Source organism: Microtus ochrogaster, unplaced genomic scaffold (assembly GCF_000317375.1).
Source record: "Microtus ochrogaster isolate Prairie Vole_2 unplaced genomic scaffold, MicOch1.0 UNK3, whole genome shotgun sequence".
NCBI lineage: Eukaryota > Metazoa > Chordata > Mammalia > Rodentia > Cricetidae > Microtus > Microtus ochrogaster.
In genome coordinates, this window is record NW_004949101.1 from 18,845,384 (window position 1) to 18,869,258 (window position 23,875).

The 23,875-nt window shown below is 42.8% G+C and overlaps 1 protein-coding gene across 2 annotated transcripts in view; it reads right to left on the reverse strand.

Annotated features, from left to right (window-relative positions):
- Positions 1–16,928, reverse strand: part of Tmem87b (transmembrane protein 87B) — a 51,027-nt gene extending 34,099 nt beyond the window's left edge. Inside the window, exons 1-9 of one of the 2 annotated variants that reach the window (XM_005365653.3) lie at positions 16,560–16,928; positions 13,297–13,357; positions 11,602–11,696; positions 9,304–9,435; positions 7,349–7,399; positions 5,636–5,726; positions 5,132–5,193; positions 4,745–4,928; positions 1,956–2,055 (exon numbers count right to left, since the gene is read on the reverse strand). In XM_005365653.3, coding sequence (XP_005365710.1) covers positions 1,956–2,055; positions 4,745–4,928; positions 5,132–5,193; positions 5,636–5,726; positions 7,349–7,399; positions 9,304–9,435; positions 11,602–11,696; positions 13,297–13,357; positions 16,560–16,724 — 941 coding nt within the window. In that variant the 5' untranslated portion in view covers positions 16,725–16,928. The remainder of the gene's footprint in view (positions 1–1,955; positions 2,056–4,744; positions 4,929–5,131; positions 5,194–5,635; positions 5,727–7,348; positions 7,400–9,303; positions 9,436–11,601; positions 11,697–13,296; positions 13,358–16,559) is intronic. The other variant, XM_026788460.1, reaches the window with a different exon arrangement.
- Between the last annotated feature and the right edge of the window lie 6,947 nt (positions 16,929–23,875).

Consider the following 23,875-nt stretch of genomic DNA (forward strand, 5'->3'; position numbering starts at 1 on the left):
CCAGCCTGGTCTACAAGAGCTAGTTCCAGGACAGGCTCCAAAGCCACAGAGAAACCCTGTCTCGAAAAACCAAAAAAAAAAAAAAACATAGCTGAGTTGCCATGTTTGCATCTGGGCTTAGATGGCATTTTCTTTATTTAAATAGTTTACTTATTTTCCTTTCATGTGCATTCATGTTTTGCCTGCACGTATGTCAGTGTAAAGGTGTCAGATCCCCCGATACTGGAGTTACAGGCAATTCTGAACTGCCATGTGGGTGCTAGGAATTGAACCCGGGTCCTTTGGATGAGTAGCTGGTGCTCTTAACTACTGAGCCATCTCCCTAGCCCCTAGATGGCAGTTCTAAACAGTCTCTCTACTGTCCTTGTGAATGAAACACCTGACACAACAATGTCACCCCTGACTGGATCCCAGAGACAACTGAACCCAACTCCATTTGTTTTATTCTTGTCAACTCTTCAGGAAGGGCCTGGGAGCCTGACATCTTGATGCTAGCCGTGTTCCCAAACAATGAGAATACACAAATCAGCATAAGGAATACAGATCCTTGAAGTCACACCCTTAGTACCACTTTTCTACCTTTGTCTTCTCTGTGAACACTTCAGAGCTCCTAGATTTCTCCTAGTTTTTTTTTTTATTAGCTGACATCAATGTTGTTTCCCCTGCGATCCTACCTTAACTTGAAAATACCCTTAACCAAGCACCTAAAACACCTGCCAAACATTTGCACTGTGCAGAGAACAGCTAAAGTTACTAACAGGGCTTTCTACTTCAAAATGACCTTCCTCTCACCTCTCCCAAGCTGCTTGTGCCTACGCTGCAGTGGTAGGGTTACTCTCAGGTAGGAGGGCTATTCTGGGAGTGCATGGCCTCTGCTGGTTCCCTGGGTAGGTCAATGGTATAAGAGCCCATTAGTGAATCTTTTAGATGGGAGTGACCCAAATGATGACCATCTTCGCAGTCTCCTACCAGAGATCACCCACAAAAGATAGGTAGGAGTTCCTATTGGTTATGAACCTCCCAAGCACTGAGTTATCTATAGGTACACACCCCCATCCCCAGATTGCTTTATAGACAGTAACAGTATTGCTACCTGGATGGCTAGGGGCATTCAGCCCTCTGCTACTACTGTCACTACTGCCAGTGGAACCCCTCCAAGTTGGGACCTAGGGACATCTTAATGTGCAGTTCTTATATCAGCCCCTAGCCTTTTCTGCAAGTTTGTTAAAACAGAAAAGGCAAGACAGGGTAAATGAGGTCCTGAGAAAGGAAGATTCAAAGTGGTGTGACCAGTTCTCCTGCCTTCACTTTCAGAAAGTTTCTGTACCTTTCATGGCGCCCTCAGTGGCTCTAATGTTACAACAGGGTGTCCAGAACTTCATAGCTTTATGGTCTGCAGGGCAAGGGAAGATCGTATGTCCAGTGGAAAATAAATGATGGTCCCCAGCAATGATGGTTCTGTACTTTGGGCCTGGATTTGTTGCACCTTTATAGTAAGACACAGACTACTTATAAGGTGTGGTGGCACGTACCTATAACCCCAGCACTCTGGGAGGCGCAGGCCCCCTTGGGCTACTGGGATTCAATTCAGGACCTTCATTTGGAGATAATATAAAATAGCTAGTCCATGCAAGGTTTGTATTTTTCTTTCTTTCTTTTTCAAGACAAGGTTTCTCAGTAGCTACGGAGCCAGTCCTAGAACTTGCTCTATAGACAAGGCTGAACTCGAACTCACAGAGATCCACCTGCCTCTGCCTCCTGAGTGTTGGGATTAAAGGCATGAGCCACCACCACTTGGTCCATGCAAATTTTTTAAACTCACGCTCTTGCAGGGTTTTCCCTTGGGGATTCAGGCTGCAACACTGACAAGTCCTGAGTTCCACAGAGGTCAGGATGTGCAAGGGCAAAAGCACTAGACGGGAGAGTTGGGAGCTGTTCAATACAGCAATACTTACTTCACAATGCCGTAACCCAAGCTCACAATGATCACAAGCAGGCGAGCCAATGTCCTCTTAACTGCAGATATCAACTCTGCAAATATCAGTAAACCTTGGGCTGAGGGGAAGAAAAGAAAACAATTTATTATGTTTAGTTTTAGAAACCTTTTAACTAAGACTCCAAAGAATTACCACCATATGCAATGACAATGGCCTCAGACTAATTAGCCATATGTGATTTACAAGCCATTTAATCCAACTGATATTTCAGGCCTCAGTGGAAAGCAGCACTACTTTCTAAAGATTCACCTCAAGTCTCATCAGCTTTACTGGGCAGTTTTCTTACGTCAACCTGAAATCTACCGGAGCTCCCCTCCAAGTCATGTTCAGCAAATATCTGAAAGCCATTACGCTCTTTGGAGTTCTCTTTTCTCTGTGTGCCTTCATCATTTATTCATTTAAAAAGCATATTTATAACAGTAAAGTGTTAGCCTAGAATGTGAAAGGCCCTAGGTTCAAACCCTAACACCTCAAAAAGAAATCAAAGTATCTATTGTGCTCCTACCATATTACTGCAGTAATAAAGAGGCCTCTTGATCCCTATCTGCAAAGACTCTGAACTCTGGTTAGGCCATGTAAGCGGACATAACTAAGCATGGGGAGCGCTACATGTGACACAGTAATCCCGAGACTAGGAGAAAGAGCACCTAATACATTATACACTTAGGGGAGGCATAATTGGTCCGGAAAACTCACAGAAGGTGAGTAAATGAGGACTTAAAAATCAAGTGGACATATGTGGGGGAAGGAAGTATGAAGAAGGGAAAAACGTGGTGTATATACAGCAGACTGCAACATGTCAAGAAAAGAGCACAGGTTAGAGGCTAGGACCACTCATGGCTCTAGGGGCTCCATTATGGAGTCTAGACTTACTGCTGAAGGCAGTGAGAAGTCAACAGTAAACAGAGAAGAAGAGGGTGGGATTGAGGCCAGGACTAGGATCACTCATAGCTCCAGGGACTCCACAATCGAGTCTAGACTTGATGCTAAGAGCAGTGGGAAGTCAACAACAGTAAATACAGACAAAGAATCGGTAAACTACAGCCCAGGGGCTAAATCTGGCCTTGCATATCTCTGTAAATCAAGTTTTAACATAACACAGACAGGTTTATTTGTTTATTGTTGTCTGTGGCTTTCGTAATGGCAGAGCTGAGTGATTACAACATAGACCATGAGGTGTACAAAGTCAAAATATTTAGTACGTGGCCTTTACACAACTCTTCAAACATACTAACAGTGGCTCAGTTTCTTTGACAACCCCTTTGGTGACACTTCAGATGAAAGACTTGGATTCCCTGTTAGCTGCAAATGGCCCTTCATCTCTTCATGGATCTCTGGTTTTTGCTGTTCCTCAGTTCATACTGCCCTTGCTCTCTCTAGATAAGAGACCCTTACCAGAACAGAAAGGGAAGGAACTGCCTTCTCTGACACTCAGTAGGTTTCAACCCTCATCATCCATACTACTCCCAGCCTACCCCTACAGTGCTTGGGAAGGAATCCAGGGCCTATGTATGCTAGGCGAGTTACCCACCACTGGGATACAACCCAGCACCACACTCTCTTGACTTAGAGCACATATGCAAACATCTGTGTGCATGTATACACAAGCACATATACAGCAGGAACAGCTCTACTATGCAGACCTCCATGTTGGCCTCTGTTTAGCCTTTTGTGGATATGCTTTTAGCCTTTCTATTTTAATGTATTTTCAACATTCTTCAACAGAAAGAAATTAGTGTAATAAATTTCTATGAACGCATCATTTAGTTTTCAATAAATAGTAACTTGAATCCAAAGTGGTTTCATGTGTATGTCAATTCAGTTTTTTTCCTGGAGTGGGCCAGCATCACAGCGTCGATTAATAATCTATGTAAGATCATCTGTAACTGCACTCAAAGGTCATTTTTACCCCTTTGAAATTCTCTCTCCCTTTCCAAAGTGTCTGTGGTAAGACTGAACCCTCACGTTTCCAATCTGCTTGAATCAATCTTCTACAAGCCTGAGGCACACATCTGAAATGTACAACAGTATCCTTCCCAGCTTCAAACAACTGTGCAAACCATGGCAGTGCCGAAAAGCTCATGCAGGGTGAAGGAGAGAAGAATAGACTACAGAGACCACACAATTTGGTGCTACTCATTTTATTCTCTGGGGCCAAAGTGCCTCTCTTTTCTTTTTCAAAGAAGAGAAAAAATTGGAGAAGGGAAAATATCAAAAGCACTGGCCACACCTAAGGCACCCTTACCCATGTCTTGGTATTGTTTTAATACCACTGTTTCTTTTTCTAGAAACAAAAGTGAAGGGAAAATTAGCAGAAAAAAAAAAATCAAATGGAGAACTAGCTCAGATGATTAGGGTCCTCCTCTAACATTCCCACTTCTGCGTAGGGTTGGAGAGTGCACATGTCACTTCATACCTGTACACTGGAGGACACAGGTGTCCTCACTCACTACTCTTCACTTTATTCCAGAGACCAAGTCTCTCACTGAACCTACAGCTAGGCTGCTAGCAAGCAAGCCCCCCCCCCCAGTGTTGGGGTTAGAAGTTTATGTGCGGCCACATCCGGCTCTTAAGTGAGTACTGAATTCTGCCTCAGGTCCTCATGTACTGAGCCATCTTCCCAGCCTTCTGACTTTCTCCTGTTGGCTTCCTTCCTCATCACCTAGGTATAAAAGGGGCCTGCCTACAGCTCTGCTCACATTAGCTAAAATACACTACACATAACTCATGAAACAGTCAAAACTTACTTGACAGTCCAGTGCTGTTGATGTTTTGGTATTCACTATAAAAAACTGCCTTTTCAAGCATTCCTAGGAAAATAACAGCTGCAATCCAGAACTGGATTCTTAATATATCTTTCCAGTAACAGGCAGACCACATGAGCCAGAGGACACCATACAATATGTAAACAATACACATCACCATGTAAAACTGCAGGAAGAGAAACAGTGTTAGTAGTCTCTGACCCTTCGACTCTAGAGAGTCGACATCTCAGGAGCTTCCCTTCCCTCAGCCCCTTCATTTCCTCATCACTCTAGAAGCAGAAACAGAGGGCTTGTCAGAGCATCCCTACAGAGAAGTTATCTACTGAACTCCTACAAATTAACTTGAGAAAAATGATGAGACATACTCACAATCATTAGAGGCCAGTCTGATGCAGAGATGTATCCATGAGGCCCCACCATAGAAAGAGAAACTAGTCACAGCAGGAGGGAGGAAGAAGAAGAAATTTAAGAGTTAACTAAGAATCAGTGTTTGGGGTTTTTTGTTTTTGTTTTGTTTTTACGAGACAGAGTTTCTCTGTGTAGCCTTCCCTGTCCTAGAACTCACATTGTAGACCAGGCTGGCCTTGAACTCACAGAGATCCACCTGCCTTTGCTTTCCCAGTATTGGAATTAAAGGTGTGCATTACCATGCCCACAACAATCAGGCTTTAAAAACATCTTAAACATAAACTCATTTATCCCCATCTATTAAAAAAAGTATATTAGTATTAAGCATCAAGTTTTAAGTCTTCAAAATAGATGTATGGCAACAAATCCATTTTTGAAAGACATGTTTTAAACAGACAATATAGATTCACATTAATGATAAAAACTATAGAAAACAGAGAATGCATACAAAGGGATTAACTATACCATTCAAATTCCAGGTTGCATCTGTTTTTTCCGTTTTAATAGAAACGATGAAGATATGGAAGCCATCTTTCTGGGTCCTGGCTACAACATCCTGCAATAAGGAGAGTAAGACTTTGTTCTTTTAAACAGATTAGCAAGTGAGATACAGTTAGACACTCAACATCTTTAAACAGTTTTAGTAACTGAACAGATAAAAGCGAGAAGGAATGGCAGACAGTGGATGGGAAGACAGTCCTGCCAAACTTTTTCTTACCCTACACCCCTATACCCAGACGGGGAACAAAAGGTTCTCATCCTCAGTAATCTTCTACTACCTATACTGCCACAGGTTCCCCTTGGATTCTCATTCTATATTTTCTTTAATATTATCACTCAAATATTTTTTCTATGTTGGTCTTGGTAGCACATGCCTTTATCCCAATACTTAGGAGGCAGAGGCAAGTGGATCTCTGTGGGTTCAAAGCCAGGTTGGTCTATATAAAACTTCAGGCTATCCAGGACTTCAGAGTGAGACCCTGTCTTAAAAGGAAAAAAATTTGGGCTGGAGAGATGGCTTAGAGGTTAAGAGCACTAGTCCTCTCTTTCAGAGGACCTGAGTTCAATTCCCAGCCATCTGTAATGGATCTGGTACCCTGTTGGGGCATGCAGGGATACACGTGGGCAGAACACTGTATATATAATAAATAAATAAAATCTTTAAAAAAAATCTAACATTGGAATTCTCATATTTCATCCTAATATTATTGAGCATTCAATTATAACAAAATGTTGTTTTTTAAAAATTGAGAGAGAAGTGAGATAATATCAAAATTAAGTCAGACTAGCCAGAGAAGTTGATTCTGAGGTCAGTCTGGGCAGCAGTAAGACTGTGTCACAAAACAAAATTAAACTATAGATAGAATTAGTCCTCAGACTCCACAGGGAAAGGTCCCAGCACCACCCCCAATAGGTTCCAAAATCCTTGAATGCTCAAGTCCTTCATATAAAATGCCATGGATGTGCAGTTTCCTGCACACTTAAAATCATCTCTAGGTTGTTTCTTGACCTAACATGTAAGTGCTATGCAGACAGCTGTTACGCGGATTGTCTAGGGAATGACATGAAAAATATCTGTAAAATCAATATGGCACAGTCCACACCATGGAGTACTTTCTTCCTTTCATGGCTTACTCTTCCACAAAATTAGATGGTTTGTGCCAGTCACTGCACTGAATGTCTTCCTATTAGATTTCTCTTTGGAATAGCTGAGGAAAGATGTGAAGTCAGTATATACATGCTACATTTAAGCTCTCCTATCCCCAACTCAGTACCTACACACGACTCCTCCTGACCCTCTATGGTTCTTACTCAGTCTCTGCCTCATAGTAATTCCCCAAAGGTCACAGTTTCTCCCACCAGCTGTGCTATACTCCTGTTTTCTCATTGTATGGTGACAGCAGCATCCCACAGCTATACCGTCTTGCACACTGAGAAATTGAATTTTTTTTTTAAAGAAAAAAAACTGGCTGCAGAGCTAGTCTTCAAAAAGATTTTAAAACAAAAGCAGAAATAGTATATGTAAAACATATATCGAAACAAAAGAAAATACTGCTTTAAATAGTTTCTCTTTCTCTTTTCCAACTTAAATAATTATCATTCTCCAAGCAGCCATCTGATTGATTTGTCAATCTCACTATAGTTTGTGCATATTGGATTTAAAGACAAAGGGTTTACCGTTGATCCTTCTTGGCTTGAAACATTTCTGCTGCCTGTTAGCTCTTTATTCTGAAAAAGAGTAAAACAACACCATTCTATATTACTGCAGATAATAATTCATTCTAAACAATGGATTTATTATCCAAGTTATCTAATTATAACAATTATCTAATAACAATCCACCCTAAATAACTATATTTCTATGGAGAAAAGTTGTTTTTAATAACTAAGACAAAGCTTTAGAAGAAAATAGATTTAAAAGTTGAATATGAGAAAATAAGTCTCACTGTACTCTGAACATGAGTTAACAAAGCTCTTCTGTGGGGCTGGAGAGACAGCTCAGCAATTAAGAGGACTGACTGTTCTTTCAGAGGACCAAGGTTCAATTCCCAGTACCATATGCAGCCCACAATTGTCTGTAACTCCAGTTCCAAGGGATCTGGTATCCTTACACATACATACAAGCAAAACAACAATGCACATAAAACAAAAATAAAGTTTTTAAAAAAGCTATCTTTAAAAAAAGTTCTTCTACTTAAAAGAAAAAGTTCTTGCTTCCTTAATAGTGTGATTAATGTTGAAGAGTGGGTATGGTTAGAGAAATGCAGGAAATAAACAGGGGCTCTAAGTGCTAAAGCTCTGTACTTGGTCAAAACCTGCAGTTTCTGAAAACCACTGAGGCACATTTGTGTTCTTTTCTTATGTTTATTATGCTTCCAAACACATTTTAAAAAGAACTTTAGATTTTTTACTAAAGGCATTTTCACTTTAGAATTTCTAGGAAAAAGTAAATTATAATGATCCATAATCTCCCTATCTGCTCATCTAAGAATTTCTATTGCTATGGTAAACTCCATGACCAAAAGCAGCCCAGGGAGGAAAGGGTTTAATTCTTACAGCTCTCAGGTCACACTCCATCACTGAGGGAAGTCAGGACAGGAACCTGGAGGTCTTGCTCCCCAAGGCTTTCTCAGTCTACTTCCTTAAAGAACACAGGACCACCACCCACAATGAACTGGACCCTTCCACATTAATCATTAATCAAGAAAATTCCCCACAGACTTGTCTACAAGCAATCTGATGGAGGCATTTTCTCAATTAAAGTTCCTCTTCCTAAATGATTATAGCTTGTGTCAAGTTGACACCCCTGCCCCCCCCCATTGCACCACACCACCCCAAAACCCCAGGAAGTCAGGTATGACTGTTTTATTAACATTTATAAGACCACTTGTTGGGGAGACAGAACAAGCGCCTAAGAAATGTTCGGGCAGGGGCTGGAGAGATGGCTCATAGGTTAAGAGCACTGGCTGCTCTTCCAGAGGTCCTGAGTTCAATTCCCAGCAACCACATGGTGGCTCACAACCATCTATAATGAGAAGGGATAAATGCAGGAAGAACACTTTATACATAATAAAAAAATCTTTAAGAGAAATGTTCAGGCTGTTAAATGCTGGTGACAAGGCAAAAAGACCTTTGGTAAGGGTAACAGATCACTGGTCTTAACAACACTGATAATCTTGACCAGGGCTCATATGACAGGATGCTGGGAGCAAAAGCCAGAGAACAGTGAAGAGAAGAATGAGAGATAAAATGGGAGAGAGCAGATCATAAAAACCTCTTGTAAGGTTGAAAAGAGAATGATCTGGAAGCATGGTGGTGCACACTTTTAATCCCAGCAATTTGGAGGCTAAAACAGGTATATCTGGGTTCCAAGACAGCCTTGTCTACATAGAGGGTTCCAGGTCAGTTAGGACTATAATGAGACTACCTCAAATAAATAAATAAAATAAAAAAGGAATAGAATATCAATTTTTTTCTTACATCCTAATGCACACATGCAAAAATTAAAACCAAGACTTAAAGGCAAACACCTTCCTTTCTGAAAATACTGACAAAACATTATTCAAGCTTGGTGTTTGTATTCACTTCAAGTAAAATCAGTTGATTTTTAACACGGTGAGGCAGATACTTACAGTTAATGAGGGAAATGCCTGTAAATCACTGCTGCAATCTAAGTTCTCACTTTTTGTTGTCCAACAGTCTATGTTCTTGAAATAAGCACAGAAGTCCGCATCAGCATTAAGTTCATGTTTTTGGGACAGCTCCTATCCAAGGTAAAATTCTAGGTCATAATTTACTTCTACACTTTTTTTTCTAGAAGAAATAAAACTTCATATCTAAAGAATGCCAAGAATTAATTCAGTTTGGAATATCTGAAAATATGCAATAAAATAAAATACTGAAGATAAAAAACTATTAACTGTGATTCTAAGTATAGCTGAAGTGGCCATACCATTTTAGCCATTCCAATGTGTTTGTACCCAGTATCAAGTGTAATCATGGTCTTACTATGAGGAAAGAGATGAAGACACTATCATAGGTGGGCCTGGAGCATAGCTGCCTGGGAAACACAAAGAGACTGTCTCAAAAAACAAAACAGTGCTATGCATCTTTAACATCAGTACTGTGGAGATAGAGGCAGGTAGATATCTGAGTTCAAGACCAGCTTAGGTAAGTTCCAGGAGAGTCAGAGGTACATAATAAAACCCTGCTTCAAGACAAAATAAAAATCAATATGCTATCACAAAGAAATAGCTTCTAGAAAAATAAAACATGCCCTAGGGCTACTTCTATTTTATCCTATATGTAAAAATGTCACAAAGAAAGAGAAAAGTATTTACTTATAAAGACGTAGAAAGCAAATGGTAAATAAACCAAAAGCAGCTAACCTAGTCAAACGCTTCTGGACCAATAACAGAGGACTAAGCTAAGTCACTAACACAAGCACCCCATCTTCCAATAATTGCCTCTCACAGACCAAATACAGCACAATTGGAGCAGAGCAAATAAAAGCATTGTCTCTGGGACACACAGGGAGACTCTGTCTCAAAAAGCAAAATAGGTGGAAATAATGGCACTCATCTTTAATCCCAGCACTTGGGAGGCAGAGTATCTCTGTGAGTTTGAGGCCAGCCTGGTCTACAAAGACAGTCCCCCATCTTGAGAAAACAAAAACATAAAAACAACAACAAAAAAAACTAACTAATCATGGCTTATGAAACAAAGTAAAAATTAATGTGTCCATAATGTTGCCTGGGATCAATAGAAAAAAATAGGAAAAACAGGGCAGCTCATTCACAAAGGAAAACACTAAAAAATATAAAAGAAAACTGGAAATAATAGAATAATTGTTTGGCAATTATTAAAACGACTGATTCATAAGGCAAGACTCATAGAATGCTGCTAAAATAAATGGATAGATATTTGATGAAAAAAAAAATAACCGGGGGGCTGGAGAGATGGCTCAGTGGTTAAGAGCACCGGCTGCTCTTCCAGAGGTTCTGAGTTCAATTCCCAGCAACCACATGGTGGCTCACAACCATCTGTAATGAGATCTGGCACCCTCTGGCGTGTGGACCTACATGGAGGTAGAATGTTGTATACATAATAAATAAATAAATCTTTAAAAAAAAATAACCCGGACATTTATATAGCTATAAAAATACTGTCCTACACACCAACAAAAAGCAGTAACTCTACAGTGGAAAGATCAATAAGTACTTCCTCTATCAACTATTTGAGTTAGCATTACCAAACAAAGGACAATTCAGTATTGTGTGGGATGCCTGCTAGAAGTACTTACCTGGAATCTGATCGTGAAGAAGTAGAGCTAGTCAAATTGAGGTACATTTGCTCTAAATGAAAAGGCAGAACTAATAAAATGGAAACCCAACATTACTCAGGATAGAAGCCAAACATAACAGAGAAGGCTTCTAAGCAATTGTCGTAAGACCCATCAAAGAGCACCTTGCAAGGGGCTACAGGGAGCACCCCCAATCCAGAAGAGGAGACTCCATCCTTAGCACAGACTCTTTCCTCCTCTCTGCCCTTCCTCAGATGTCTCCACTCTCCTCAGCGACTGACTTGAACTCACAAAATCTACTTGTGCCCCTAAAGTTCTGGGTTCCTAGAAACTCATTGTTTGAATGATGAGAAACTTCAATTTTCTTCTCAAATTAAGTTGACTTGTCACAGCCCTCCCACAAGCCTGATTTAAACATTGTTTTATAAGATACCTCACGAAGAGATTACACAGCTTATAGTTTTGTCAAGAAGCTCGCACTTTCATTTATTGTCTTAAGTCACACATCAATTTGGAGCATTTCTCAATTGTGAGCTCCACGTGTACCTCCTCACCTGGTCCTCTATCAAATCCTCTTACTGACAATCCTTCAGAGCTTTGTAGACACTACAGACTTGTTTCCACTCACCTCCTCCAGCTCAGGGTATTCGTTGTGACAGGTGTGATACTTCAAATGCCACTCTATGGTAAACTTCACAGGTGCAGAACAACTGAACGACTTCACTGTTCAGACAAAGAGTTTCATTGTACACGAATAACAGTCTATATGGACTTGAGACTTAAGAGTACTGTTTGAAACTGGCTGTTTTAATGCTAACAGGAGTAAAACATTACCTAATTTCTCTAAATCACTGAGAAAGATAAATAAAATGAGAAGGATAAATTCATTAAATTGTAACTGTTGGCCAGAACTTACTACAACTATTCAAATGTAAGTCCTATGTTATAACCAACTAAGCATCCTGGCTTGTTATGCTATGGCCTCTCTCAGTCTAACATATTCTCTCACTTACTCATCCAAACCATGCTGAATAAACTCCTTGCTGTGTAGCACAGAAGGCCAGCAGCTAACAAGAACAGCTCCTTCTTATGAATTACAATCTGTTGAAGTTAACAAGTGGGTGTTCTGTGAGGATGAGAGGCTGAGAACAGGCTGTCAAGGGCACTGGACACCTGACATGACCCATGATCAAGGGCTAAGGCCCTTTATCTGGAGGGATAAAAGGCCTTACCTGGAGGAAAAAAAGCAGGCTAGTCAAGTGAAGCAGTCAAGCCTAGTCTAGTTGTGAGTCTAGACCAAGGATCACTGCCTGGATACAGGTCACACAGACCAAGCAGTCTGACCTTTAGTTTGAATACCATAAAGCAACCACCAATACTTAAAAGTTCTAGGTGGCATGATTAAGACTGAAAAGGGTTAGATCCAAAGCCAGAGAAAGCTCTTGTTGGGAGTGTCTATGCCACTACAGCCAACTTCCAGAGCAATAACCCAGAGCAAACTATCAGGAAAGGGCAGAGAAGCCAGAGAATCTTTCTCCAACATAGCCTCACATTTAAGAGCAACTCTGTAGAATGTGGTGGATGATGAGTACCAGAATATGAGGATCACTGAGTATCATCTTTAAAGGATGGTAACCCAAACAGAGCCCACAAATAAGGCTGATAGAATTGAAAAAACTCTATTGTTATACATAACTAAGCCCTGAATGAAACAAAATTCTAAAATGTTAGAATCAGTTAAAAACAAAAAGTTCAGTGTTGTAAAATATTATTTTAACAGTCAAAGATGTGTTACATTTGTTTATGCTGTATTTGTTTAACGAAGTAAGGATGTGTTGCACCTGCTTTACCTTGCCTGCCTAAGGCATCTAATTGGCCTTATAAAGAGCTGAATGGCCAATAGCTAGGCAGGAGAAAGAATAGGCAGGACTGGCAAGCAGAGAGAAAAAATAGGAAGAGAAATCTAGGCTTAAGATAGAAAAAAGAACCAGGAAGGAGGAGAGAATGACGGTCAGACAGGCAGACACCAACCAGTTAGACATAGAGAAGCAGTGAAAGTAAGATTTACAAAAGTAAGAAAGGTAGGTAACAAGCCCCAAGGCAAAAGGTAGATAAAGAAAAACAGGTTAAGTTAAAAGAGCTAGCCAGAAATGTGCCTAAATTAGGCCAAGCATTCAAAACTACTAAGTTTCTGTGTCATAATCTGGAAGCTCGTTGGTGGTCTAAAAGAAAAAGCCTGGTAAAATTCAGCTTAATGTATCTTACATTAGTTCATATTATTGGGTTCATTTATAATATGTCAGAATTGTATTAGTATACTTACCAGAAAACTTGATATCAGTAGAGTTAAACATAGTTTTCCTAAATATCAAAGGTCCTGATTTCTAAAATGAAAAACAAATACAGAAATATCTTAGTTAAAACTTTCTTTCTCTATTGTTTAAATCTAGTTTCATCTTCTAAATACAGCACTCTAAATCCTGTGACCCTGTCTGAGCAGAGTGATTATCTTTTAAAGTTTCTACATCTAGCTTTTGAGTCAAGACATTTTAAAACCATAAAACTGGGGCAAGAGAGATGGCTGGGTGGTTAAGAATGCCTACTGCTCTTACAAAGGACTTGAGTTCAGTTACCAGCATTCATTATCACAAGGTTCACAACTCCCTATAAATCCAGCTTGATGTCCTCTTCTGACCTCTGCAGGTACCTGAATTCATGTACACATTTTCCCCTACCCCTATACACGTAATTAAAAATTAAAAATAAATCTTTAAAATGTAAGTTAATCACATCTCTTGCTCGCTTACAATCCCATTGCTATGTCTATTTCCTAGTTATCTTCCTAGTTAGTAAGGATTGGTGTAGGAGGTCTTTCTTTCTATGTGTTGCTTGTATTGGTTAATGAATAAAGAAACTGCTTTGGCCTGATAAGCCAGAACTTAGGTAGACAGAGAAGACAGAACTGAATTCTGGGAGGAAGAAAGCAGAGTGAGAGAGGAATACCATGGAGCCACCTGAGTCAGACATGCTGAATCTTTCCAGGTAAGCCACTGCCACGTGGCGATATACAGATTAATAGAAGCTAGAATAATTAGCAGTTCTGCCAAAATCCCTGTAATGACTTTCTGTAATTCATATCCAAAACTACCTACTGATAATCCCAGGTCCAAATCAAACCCCAAATAGATGGGGGAAGGGTATATGTCTGGCTCATGATAAACAACAACAACAAAAAAAAATCCAAGTTAGGTGACATAATAAACACATTAGTTTAAGTGCTCCGAGCTGCACTTAACAGGAGTCCTGGCAATTCTGTGCCTATGAACCATAGTGCTCCCTCATGTGGAGCCATATGGAAGCTGGGCTGTATAGCTGGCTTCAAACTCTCCTTCCTGAGGGAAGAGGGCAGTCTAAAGCTTAAAAAGTTCACAAGGCTGACAACAGTCCGCCCTGAAGTTACAGGAGCAGGGAACAGTTGCTAGGGTGGAGTAGCTGCCTGCAGGTTGTAGCGTGGATCTTCAGTGACATAGCTTTCAGTTCTTACCCATGCCAGGAGCACCCTGGTTCTTATGAGGGACCATAGTGCACTCGCTGATCCACTAAGCTGGACTCCACAGTCGCCACTTTCATTTGTCACCATCCTATCAGAAACAGTCTCAGAGGAAAGCCACATAACAGCTACCAATTTCAAGAGACACACTGTTCAAACTCAGCCAGCTCCAGGATGCTCTGTCTCCGTCCTGGACTGTAAGGCTAAAGTCTAGTGAAGTAGGCCTACGGTGACCTTCGTTCCCCACCTTCCAGAACTTCATTCAACATAAACATCCATAATTTCCCACAATGCTAATGTTCCACACCTCTTCTCACAAAAGAAATAGCTACTCGTCTTTTCAGACTAGCTACACACCTCCCTGGTCAGGATTAGGCTGGCTCCATCCGTACTTGAATACTAGTATCCCAAGAATGCTATGATGTACTAAGTATCTACTGCTAAATGTGTTTCCCACACTGTCCTAGCTCCTTAAGAGAAAGCACTGTATCGAAAGTTCACCTTTGCAAGAGTAACGACCAATCTAGTGCATGGCATACAGCGGTGCTCAATCTATCTGCTGAGTTTTATATCCAAAAGAACCTTTTTTTTCTTCTGATGAACTCACAAAACAAATGAAACTCTCATTCTTTCTGTTCTAAAAGACAAATTCTGATGAGTCAACTTAAGAAGAAAATAATCAGCCTGCTTATTGCAAAGAAAAGCTTGCTGATGCTCCTGGTCTGAGCTAAACAGGAAATAAACTCTGCCTGACCATAGCAAATGATAATCAAGAAACAAACTTCTCTGCTTGTCAAAAGAGCCTGTCATTCTTCCCCGTGGGAGTCTTACTATCCAAAGTATGCTGGGCAAAGATCTTTACAGTTTTCACATAGCTGATTTGCTTGCAGTGTTTTTACTTTCAGGTTACAAACACTGGCTTGATTACATTCACTACAGAGGCAGCAGGAACTGTGAATCGTGCTTCAACAAATGCTTTTTATTGATGAGAAGTTCAGCATCTGGGATGGGCAGCCCCTATCGCTGCTAAGTCTATAACACGGGACACCGACTCAGAACGATCTTAGAAGAAATGCTACACTGAGCCAGGATACAGAAACAAGCCTACGTTTGACCCCCTCCATAGTTTTGGGTTTGGACATCTATGCAGCTTCTGATATTACATTTGGTGGAAGAATAAACTTCATCTTTAAAATTTGGACGTCGTTCTAGTACACCCTCAGCAGATCTGGGTGAGTTATCTGACTCTCGAGAAACTCTCAGAGACAATGTCGCTTCCCGACATCCTGTCTCTTTTTCAAGACTTTCTATAATTCTTCTGCCCCTGCATTTCCCCCACATCATCTCTTAACCACACAGAACATCAAGTTCTCTACTGGCCTGCCCAGTTAAGGAACTTTTCACCCACACAAAGCCTCCAGACTCGCCTTTGAAACACTACTAAACACACGCCTTGCCCCGCCCACACACGCAGAAGTCCCTCAAGTGTGATAGGAGCGCTAAAGAATATGCGGAAACGCCAGCAAAAGAGAGGCGAGGTGACTGTGTGCACGAGTATAGGGCATATTAAATGTACGCTCCAACAGAAGGGCTGGACAAACCTCCCTGCGGCCTTGAGCAGTAATCGAGCCGAGGGGTTCGGTCCCAACGCTGTCGCTGGGAATGCAGAGACTGGGGGCTCTGAACTGAACAAATAAAGGCATGAGCTAGACACACCGTGCCCGGGTACAGTGAGAGGCCAGGATGAAGCCGGGAAGAGACGCACGAGCAGCAAGAGCGTTTGGAAGGGGAAGCGGCCTAAGCACCTTGGGACCTTGGGATCGCTCTTTCCTGAAGCCCACGTCGGGCAGAGGAGGAGACGCTCCTTTCCCAGAGCCCACCCTAGACAAAAGGCTTAGTGAACCCGTCAGAGGACGTCCGGCTCGACAGAGCTCCAGTGAACAAGCCCCGAGGCCAGACCGGTGCGCGGGCGGAGCTACCCTGCCAGGGCCCTGTAAGTCCGAGCAGCGCCACGCCTCAGTCCCCAGGGTACTTACGTTATTGACCGTCCTTGTCCAAAGCCCGAGCTCAGGGACGGCTTCCACGGCCGCCGGGGCCCAGCACAGGAGGCACAGGGTGACGCGAAGCAGCTGGGCCCCGGCAGGCAGGCGGCACAGGAGGCCGGGGGCGAGGCAGGGCGAAGAGCCACAGGCGGCGGCCATCTTGACGCGGAAGCCGCACCTGTGCTCCCGGAACCCGGCCACGCCCCGGGGCCGCCCCTGGCGCAGCTCCGCCCCTGGAGGGACGGGCCCACGCGGGAAAGCGCGCTGGAGCCGGGGCTGAGGAGAGCGAGGAGGTGCGGTCAGAGTCTGGGAAGCGGGGCGGAACCCGGGAGGTGGCTTCAGGGACAGGCCTGGGAGAAACCGAGGAAGCGCGGAGGGGGAGGATGAGAGTCGGGAGACGGACCCGTGGCACAGGAAGGGGCGGGGCCGAAGGAGGAGGCGGGGCCAAGAGCTTAAGTAGGGAGGGTTTATGATCGCGGGGCGCGGCAAGGAGGCGGGGCCTTCCCGGATAGGGGCGGGGGGAAGGCAGGGCGGCGAGGAGATTGAGGGGTCGAGTGAGCGGAACTAGAAGCTGCTTGGTGGGGAAGCTTGAGTATCTGGAAGATGGAGGCGGGGAAAGGAAAGGGAGGAAAAAGAAGCAGGGCCTGCAGGGAAGCTAGAAAATAAAGATCTGGTCTGGAGGATAATGGGATCTCTAGTTAAGAGTTGGCAGAAATGAATCCCAGAACTGGGAGGTTGGAGGATCGTGGGAATTCAAAGACAGCCTAAGCTACATAGCAAGCTGGAGGCCAGCTTGAGGTGAGCTACATGAGACCTTGTCTAAAAGCAACACAAAACAACAGAACGTTTGTTAAATAACCATCAAAACGAGCTCTAAAGGAAAAAAAAATCATTCCTAGAGCAATAGTCAGATCTCACCAGTAGGTGGCACTAGTAAGTTGATGTTTTATAGAAACTTGACTCTTCCCTGACGGTCTTTTTAGTCCCAATTAGATAACAGTTGCTAACTTCAGTAGGAGTTGTTGTCCATATCTCTAATTTACGCATTTTTAGTTAATTGTTTTGCAAGCACATTAAGTTTATGGTGAAATAGAGAGGAATGTATCTTTAAAGAGTTCTAATAACTTCCTGGTCCCCCCAAAAGCTCTCCCGCACCTAAGCAATATCCCACTCTACAAGAAGGGCCTTAATAGAGATCATTAAACCAGTTAGCAATTCAGAACACCTGTGTCTTACTGCTCATTAAATATCACACAACGGTAGATATTTTACACTATTGAAGAGCCGGTCCCGAGGTTAAAGGTACTCTCTGCAAAGCCAGACCACCTGAGTTCTTTCCCTGGGTCCACATGCTGTAAGGAGAGAACAGACTCTGGCATGTTGTTCTCTAACCTCCACATGCTCCCCGCTTGATATATAAATAAAATGTAATTAATTTTTTTTCTGGTTTTTTGAGACAGGGTTTTCCTGTAGCTTTGGAGCCTATCCTGGAACTAGAGCTTGTAGACCAGGCTGGCCTCGAACTCACAGAGATCTGCCTGCCTCTGCCTCCCGAGTGCTGGGATTAAAGGCATGTGCCACCACCGCCTGGCCATAATTACATTTTTGAAAGAGTAATTACTTTTATATAATTAGATGTTTCTTATTCTAGGGTAATTTCATTGCTAAGGAAGAGTGGTACTAACATTGCCTCTTTAAGTGAGTCAGGCTGCCTTTATTACCACCTAGATCCACAGCATTCTACCTGGATAAGATCAATAAAACCCATCATTGCCGGGCGGTGGTGGCGCACGCCTTTTAATACCAGCACTCGGGAGGCAGAGGCAGGCGGATCTCTGTGAGTTCAAGGCCAGCCTGCTCTACAAGAGCTAGTTCCAGGACAGGCCCCAAAGCCACAGAGAAACCCTGTCTCGAAAAAAAAAAAAAAGGAAATAAAACCCATCATACAGCAAAGAGCCTTTAGCAGCCAGTGAATATACAGCATTTGCCCAATGTACCCTACCCTGGTTTGATTCCCCAGCACTACAGAAAGAGCTAATAGAACTGGAGAAAGTGGCCACATACTGAGGTGTCTGGAGACATGGCTCAGAGGTAAGAGCACAGGCTGCTCTTCCATAGGACCAAGGTTCTGTTCCCAGCATCCTGGCAACAGCTCACAACCATCTTCAGCTCTACTTCCAGGGGATCTGTTATCCTCTTCTGACCTTCTTGGGCACCAGCCACATTCATACACAGGCAAAATACTCAAACATATAAATAAAATAAATAAACCTAAAAATATTTTTATTTTAAAAAGTCTATAAGCAACTTTTAAAAAATCCTTATATTGAGGCTGGAGAGATGGCTCAGCTGTTGAGAGATCTTGAGTTCAATTCCTAGCAACCACCTGGTGGCTCACAACCATCAGTAATGAGATCTGGTGCCCTCTTCTGGCATGTTGGTACATGTGCAGACAGAACACTGTATACAAAATAAATAAATAATTTTGGGGGGGAGTTCTTTGATTTAAATGCTTCAAGAAGTAGTCTCTGGGGTAAAGACTCCACGTTCATCAGGAAAGGATGGTAAACGCCAGTAGATTAGCCTTATGGGGCAGATACCGTGCCCTGAAAGTCCTTCACATGCTGGTTCTAATCTTCAGTTCAACAAATGTGAACATTTAGAGAGATAATTAAAGTAAGATGAGGTCTTCAGGGTGGGCCCTTTTCCAGCCTGACCAGTGTCCCTATCACAGGAGGAACTCAGGGCACATTCATAGCCTGGGAAGGACACTGTAGACCAAAGGAGCAGGTGACAAGCCCAAGACAGAGGCAGTCAGAAGAATCTATCTGTGTCAGCAACTTTGTCTTGGACTTTCGGCCTCCACAGCCACGAGGAGCTCGTTGCTGTTGTCTGAGCCGCCCAGCCTTCTGCTGCTTTGTTCTGTCAATCTTAATAAATCAGTCCAGACAGTGAGCGAATGCAACAGGGATTGGAATGTAAGCAATAAAGACAAGGTCTTAATCCAGCCGGCTACCACGGTGGCAAATGGCATGCAGTCCCCACGGTGGCAAATGGCATGCAGTCTCAGGGAGACTTTGGAAAGGTGTGTGAGCCATGTCCCTGAGTCACCTCCCCAGGAAGCTGGATTGTGTGTGTAGATGGCTCCCCGGCTTAGGATCCACTCAGAGTTTTTCAGCCTTGTGATGTTACAGAAGCAGCACACACTCAGAGCACACAAACAGGACTGTGTTTTGAATTTCAATCTGTCCATGACCAGAGCCGTGTGATGTGGTGCTCTTGGTGGCCCTGGGCAGCCTAAAGTCAACTAACAAAACAGAAACTCGGTAGTGTGCTGTGCTGCTTACCCGGGCTGCTGTAGGTCAGGTGAACTGAATGCCTCTGTCTTCTTTAGCAAGACAGGGTCTCTCTCACTAAACACCCCAGTCCTTGGATTCACAACCCCTGTTTCCACCTCCTAAGTGCTAGAAACAGGCATATACTATCATACCCAGCTGCTTCCCACTCCTCCCTCTTTCTCTCTTGCTGTTTTATAGAGGAAATGATTTTACTTATTGGCAAAAAATAAAATTAAAGAAAATTGGCATTGCTTGCATATATACAATGTATTGTGGGTAAAATTGCCCGTCAGTCTCTGCTGTCGCCCTTCCTTTCCCTCTCCACACTCTTCCCAATCAGTCCTCTCAGACTGGGCCTTCAGTAGATAGAAGAGATACCCAAGATGCCCTACCCCTTCCTGAGCAGTTGTCAGTTGTTAATGCTTGCCTGCTTTCTTTCTTCCCTCCCTCCATCCTTCCTTTTATTTAACTTTAGCTGTCCTGGAACTCACTATGTAGACTAGGCTGGCCTCAGACTCACAGAGATCTACCTGCTTCTACCTCCTGAAAGCTGGGGTTAAAGGTGTACGGCACCACACCCTACTCTTTGTATCTTCTAACTGGTAAATATTGGGCCATAGTTTTTTTACTCGTGTGAGGTAACAGGCATGCGCCACAGTGCCCAGCTAGTGTGATGTGTGTGAATAGGCCTCCCACTCAAGTCTCAGGTTACAGATGCGCAGGCTTGACTTGATGCCTTCTACTTAACTGTAAGTGGCTGTATCAAAACATAACCCCATAAGGGTCAAGGAGTAGAGGTGCTTGCCTCTATTCACCTTGGAGTATGCCTGTCCCTGAAGGGCAGACTAAGTCCTCTGAGTAAGGCAGAATAGCTTTTCCAAACTTTGAGGAAAGCAAAGAAACACAGGGCACGATAGCGGGAAGTCAGCTTAGACATGGAAAGACAAGGAGACAGCCACAAGGACCCCTGGGGAAACTCTCCCTGGAACTCTCACAGATGAAGTCCCATGCGTTAGGGATTTGCTTCAAAACAGTACAAGAAGGATAGATGGGAACGGGACATAGATCAAATAAGATGACCTAGGAATTAATTCTTAAACTCATTATTATTGTTGTTATTTTATTTTTATGGGTATAGGTATTTTCCTTGCAGATATGTCTATGCATAGAGGCCAGAAGAGGACATCAGATCCTCTGGAACCAGAGTTACAACTAGCTGTGAGCCTCCATGTGGGTGCTGAGAACTGAATCGGGGTTCTCTGGAAGACAGAGCAGCCAGTGCTCGTAACCACTGATCTGTCTCTCCAAGCTGGATTAACTTTTTTTTTTCCTTTTGGCCTGGAGATGGATACATGGACAGTCACGTAACTCTTCTGCCAACTTACAAGTTTAGCTCTTCAATAGTAATGAGGTTGCATTGTGCGCAGTAGAGATTTTTGCTGGATGTAATAATAGGATCTAAGTTTACACCCCTACACAAAAACAACAAACCAGACCAAATGTATGAACCCATAGTTTTAGGGCACTGGACCCCAGGTGATTAAAGACAGTTATTCCCAAGGAATGGGAAGTAATGGATGAAACACATACACAATGTGGGGGGGATGGGGGGAGAAATTAAGTCCCATGATTCCTCCAGTCTACTGAGAATTTTCAGACTGTGGAACAGGAAAGAAGAATCCAGGCAGAGCTTGGGAGACTCTGAGAAGACGGGGCAGGAGTTCAGTATGAACTAGGGAGCTGGAGTTTGCAGGAGGAAATAAGGAAAAGAGAGTGGTATAGGGGAAGACATTCTGAGATCTGCAGGGGACCCCTTTAACTCTTCAGCAGAGACCCTGGACACTGCGTGCGGAGAAATGGCCACTGTCCTTGTCCTTCAGAATTCTGATCAGGCATGGAAAACTATGTGTGCTCATGATTCCTAAAGCTGGCCTGGTATTTGCATATGACCCACACACCCCCTCGAGTATCTAGATACCTTACGCTTTCCTTTTTTAACTTGACATTGATTTATTCAACTGTGGAGGGAGCATGCCTGTGCCATAACACACACGTGGAGCTCAGAGCATGCCTGTGCCATGACACACACGTGGAGCTCAGAGCATGCCTGTGCCATGACACACACGTGGAGCTCAGAGCATGCCTGTGCCATGACACACACGTGGAGCTCAGAGGACAACCTTCAGGAATCACTTCTCTTCTTCCCATGCATGGATCTCCGGGATCAAACTCAGGCCATGAGGCTGGGCAGCAAGTGCCTTCACCCACTGAGCATCAGGCCAGTCCTAGAGGCCTTTAAGCTCTAGAATGTCATAGATACTATGTCGGTCGTGGTCACAATGCTTTGTTTAGAGAATAAAGAACTGAGGGTGTGGTTCTGGAGAGTACGTGCCTTGCCTATTTTACTTTTTTGTTTCATCCCCTGGCATTCAAGAAAATTTCTATCAGAATATCTATACTGAGTTTTGTGAGAGAGTTTTGACATAAATGAGGGTTGGTTTTTACATTTTCTCCATGTTTACTGAGATAATTACATGGGTTTTCTCTTTTATCTTATTAGTATGATTTAATTAATTTACTTTTATAGACTGAGATAAAGTTCATACTTTTTATTGTGACAAAAAACATACAAGATAAAAGATACCATCAACGGCATTCACACATTCATGCAACCACCACAACCATTCATCTCCAGAATTTTCTCTTCTTTTCCAAATGAAATTCTGTACCCATCAAACACTGACTCTCTGAGTCCGACTATTCTAGGACCTCAGATACATGAAATTATACAATAGTTATCCTTTGGGGAAGAGAGATTGTCTTTTACTTAGCATAGTATCTCAAGGGTCCATCCATATTGTATCTTGCATCAAAATTCCCTTCCTTTTAAAGACAGAATTACATTCTGTTGCACTGATATATCTCTTGTGTTTATCCATGCATCTCTTCATTTTATCTTCTATCTTTGACTTTTGTGAGTGCTGATGCTATGAGCATTTTATTCAAGTTTTTATTTTATTTATTTATTCATTCATTTGTTTGTTTGTTTTGGTTTTTAGAGACAGCGTTTCTCTGTGTAACAGTCCTGGTTGTCCTGGAACTAGCTCTTGTAAACAAGGCTGGCCTCAAACTCACAGAGATCCTCCTGTCTCTGCCTCCCGAGTGCTGGGATTGATGGTGTACACCACCACTGCCCAGCAATTTATTTTATTTAAAATTTTATTGTTAAAAAGTTTACACACACACACACCACACCCCACACACATGCACATCATATACCAAAATGAACCAGACTTGAAGACTATACAAGTCAGTGAACTTCTGCACAGTTAGGATAACCAACCATTCAGAATGGAAGCTGAACTGGGCTGTGGTATTGAACACCTTTAATCCCAGCACTCGGAGCAAAGGTAGGTGAATTTCTGTGAGCTCGAGGCCAGCCTGGTCTACAGAGCTAGTTCCAGGACTGTTACATAGAGAAACCCTGTCTCAAAAGTCAAAACCAGAATGGAAGCTGTTTGCTTTTGAGATGGGGCCTCACTGTGTAGCCCAGGCTGGCTTCCAGTTCATGATCCTCCTGCCTCTGTATGCAAAAGTACTGGGACTACAGGAATGTACCACCACACTCAGCTCCTAATACTGCTGGTGTCTGACCTTTAGGTTGTGTGGGTTCAGGCAGGTGTGAAGTGGTAGCTCACACTGAGTTTCTCAACTGACTGACGATGGATGCAGAGCCTCTTCTCAGATGCTCCTGGGCAGAAATGTGGATTGGAATGGGAAGCCCTTTGCTCTGTGTAAAACTGGGTTATTTGTCGTCTTCTTGCAGAGGTGTCACAGTTCTTTATATATTCAGGATTCATAGCCTTTCTCATTTGACCTGACAATCTGTGAATTTATTTTGTGTGTGGTGGGGGTGGGTGTTGTTGTTGCTGGTTTTTGCCTTTTGATTTTGTTTTGAGGCAGGGTCTCAAG